This window comes from Phallusia mammillata, chromosome 4 (assembly GCF_965637545.1).
Source record: "Phallusia mammillata chromosome 4, kaPhaMamm4.hap1.1, whole genome shotgun sequence".
NCBI classification, from domain to species: Eukaryota; Metazoa; Chordata; class Ascidiacea; order Phlebobranchia; family Ascidiidae; genus Phallusia; species Phallusia mammillata.
Genome location: NC_137255.1, coordinates 6,138,502 through 6,140,645, shown reverse-complemented (window position 1 = coordinate 6,140,645; position 2,144 = coordinate 6,138,502). Strand labels below are relative to the sequence as shown.

Genomic DNA, 2,144 nt, shown 5'->3' with positions numbered 1-2,144 from the left:
TACACTAAAAATGGTTCAAACAAAACCTGGAAATTGACATACCATTTCAAATAGATTTATACATTAAGTAATTACTAAAATATCTGAAAACTTGTTAATACTCAGTATATCTTGTACTACTTAAAAACACCAATCAACACTTTCAACTGCAAATGATAAAACTACCTTGGAACTCAATAACAATGCAATTACATTTTAAAAGTATTTAGAACAAGAAACTCCTCGATCAGACAAATTTACCTTGAAAAATTGTGTTGAGGTGGTGGTTTTTAAATGCTCGTTTCACTTGTTGACGGCTTCTTGCCATTCCAGACCTAGAAAATTGCATAGCTAGGTTTTTGGCCATGAATACTTTCAAAAAGTTGCGAAAGGTTGCTCTAAGACACTTCACCTCCACTTGCTGTGCCAACGACTTTGGATTCTGTTTATAAAAAGGTTAATCATTTTCTATAGTCTGCATGACAATTAACTTAATACAGTACGACTGTACCAGAGATTGCTTTAAATTTTCCTCCAGCTCTTCCTCTGTACAGGCAGGTTCCATTTTCCAAAGTTTAGTTGAAGTGCTAGAGTTACTGCTCATTGTAACATTCCAATACCAAAGTCGATCAAGTTTTTCATTTAAAACATGAAGTTGTTTTCCTATGAAAGCATAGCCACTTCGGATCTCATACACTAAATCAGGGGTGTGCAACCTGCGGCCCGCGGGCCAAATGCGGCCCGTTGATAAAGTTCGTGCGGCCCGCGGAGACGCTGGAATTTTCTAATTTACTGGCAAACGAGTCCAATTATCATATATTTTATTAAATTCAGCTGGGGGTGCGGCCCGCGATCTGATCATGGTAATTGTATTTGGCCCCACGGTGAAAAAGGTTGCACACCCCTGCACTAAATCATCACTTTGATATTTTTTATGCTTGGATTGGAGAAAAACTTTTTGAGGGCTTTTCCTGATAACACAAAGAAAACAGTTTTAACTGCAGCAAACTATGTAAAGCCTTTAATGTCCAAAAACCTTTTATGCTTTCTGATGCAATTATCATTTTGAGCTGCTGCTTGTTTGTAAATACTTCGACTGTCTGTTCTCACAAGAGGAGGGGTAAAATCCTCATCTGCTGATGTCTCACTTAAGATTGCAGTAGTATAACTCTTTTCCTCACATTTTTGATAGCTATCTTAAAAAGTAAGATACATTTTTCATTTAAATAAGGGTAAGGGTGCTTTGTAAATACCATATTACTACATACTAGATTCACAAAGAATCACACAACTGTGTTCTTTCCAGTTCTCCTCAGGTTCAACTTCAATTTTGGCTAAAGCTTTAATATCTGCATTTGAGTCAGGCGGCCATTTACACTGAGAATACCCAACCATCCATCTGCGTGGCACTATGTCTGTTGAGCCGTTACTAAATTTCAAACATACAAATTTCTTCATAGTTGAACCACTTGCCTGCAAAACACCAAAAATCATTATGTCATATGAAACAATACTAAGCTTATAGTTACCAAGTCATCTCTATGTAGTAAACCAAGCACTTTTTTGGGATGTTGGAAATGAGCAATACATGGTAATCAATGCACCAATTAGAATTTGTTTGTATCCCCACAGTTAGCATTAATTGGGTTTGTAAAAAAGTTATACTTTTGCATACTAGTGTACAACAAAATAAATGTTAAAATCTGAGATTTTCAACAGTTCCAGTAAAACAATTCAAACTCGTTTTCGTTGTGATTTGAAACAAAATATTGAGCCTGAAAGCGATTACTTCAGATACAAAGAACAGCAATCACAGAGTCACGTGAGCGCAACGTACGAGGTGCGACGACAAACAATTGCGCAATATGCTAAATCCGGCACATTAGAATTCAAATCCACAGCTATGCAAAACTCACACAATGCTACATCACAAAAAATGCAAAACAAAATACAACGAATTTATCCTGCAATAATTTATATCAAACCTCGGAACAATTCAAACAAAATTATTTTTTATCAAATTTTGTCAAATCCAAATTTGCGATTGGACTATTTTATCGTTAAACACTGCAAAATTGTTTTAATCCTGTTAAATTAAAATAAAGAATATGCAAAGTCCATTCAAAATGCTCCTTGCCGTTATAAGAATAAATTATCAGTCAAAC

At 35.4% G+C, this 2,144-nt stretch overlaps 1 protein-coding gene across 1 annotated transcript; it reads right to left on the bottom strand.

Moving 5' to 3' along the window:
• Positions 1 to 809: 809 nt before the first annotated feature.
• Positions 810 to 1,481, bottom strand: LOC145222605 (uncharacterized). The gene is made up of 4 exons (XM_080088761.1): positions 1,248 to 1,481; positions 1,016 to 1,175; positions 890 to 950; positions 810 to 833 (listed from the first exon to the last, which is right to left on the bottom strand). Exons 1-4 carry the CDS (start codon positions 1,471 to 1,473, stop codon positions 810 to 812), a joined length of 471 nt encoding a protein of 156 aa, XP_079944887.1. The 5' UTR covers positions 1,474 to 1,481.
• Positions 1,482 to 2,144: the final 663 nt, after the last annotated feature.

Excerpts from the sequence above, each read along its gene's own strand:
- LOC145222605 (XM_080088761.1), bottom strand. The coding sequence starts at position 1,473 with ATGATTTTTGGTGTTTTGCAGGCAAGTGGTTCAACTATGAAGAAATTT. Across the intron at positions 951-1,015 it reads TGCATCAGAAAGCATAAAAG|GAAAAGCCCTCAAAAAGTTT; the intron begins GTTTTTGGACAT and ends TTGTGTTATCAG. Across the intron at positions 834-889 it reads AATATCAAAGTGATGATTTA|ATCGCGGGCCGCACCCCCAG; the intron begins GTGCAGGGGTGT and ends TACCATGATCAG.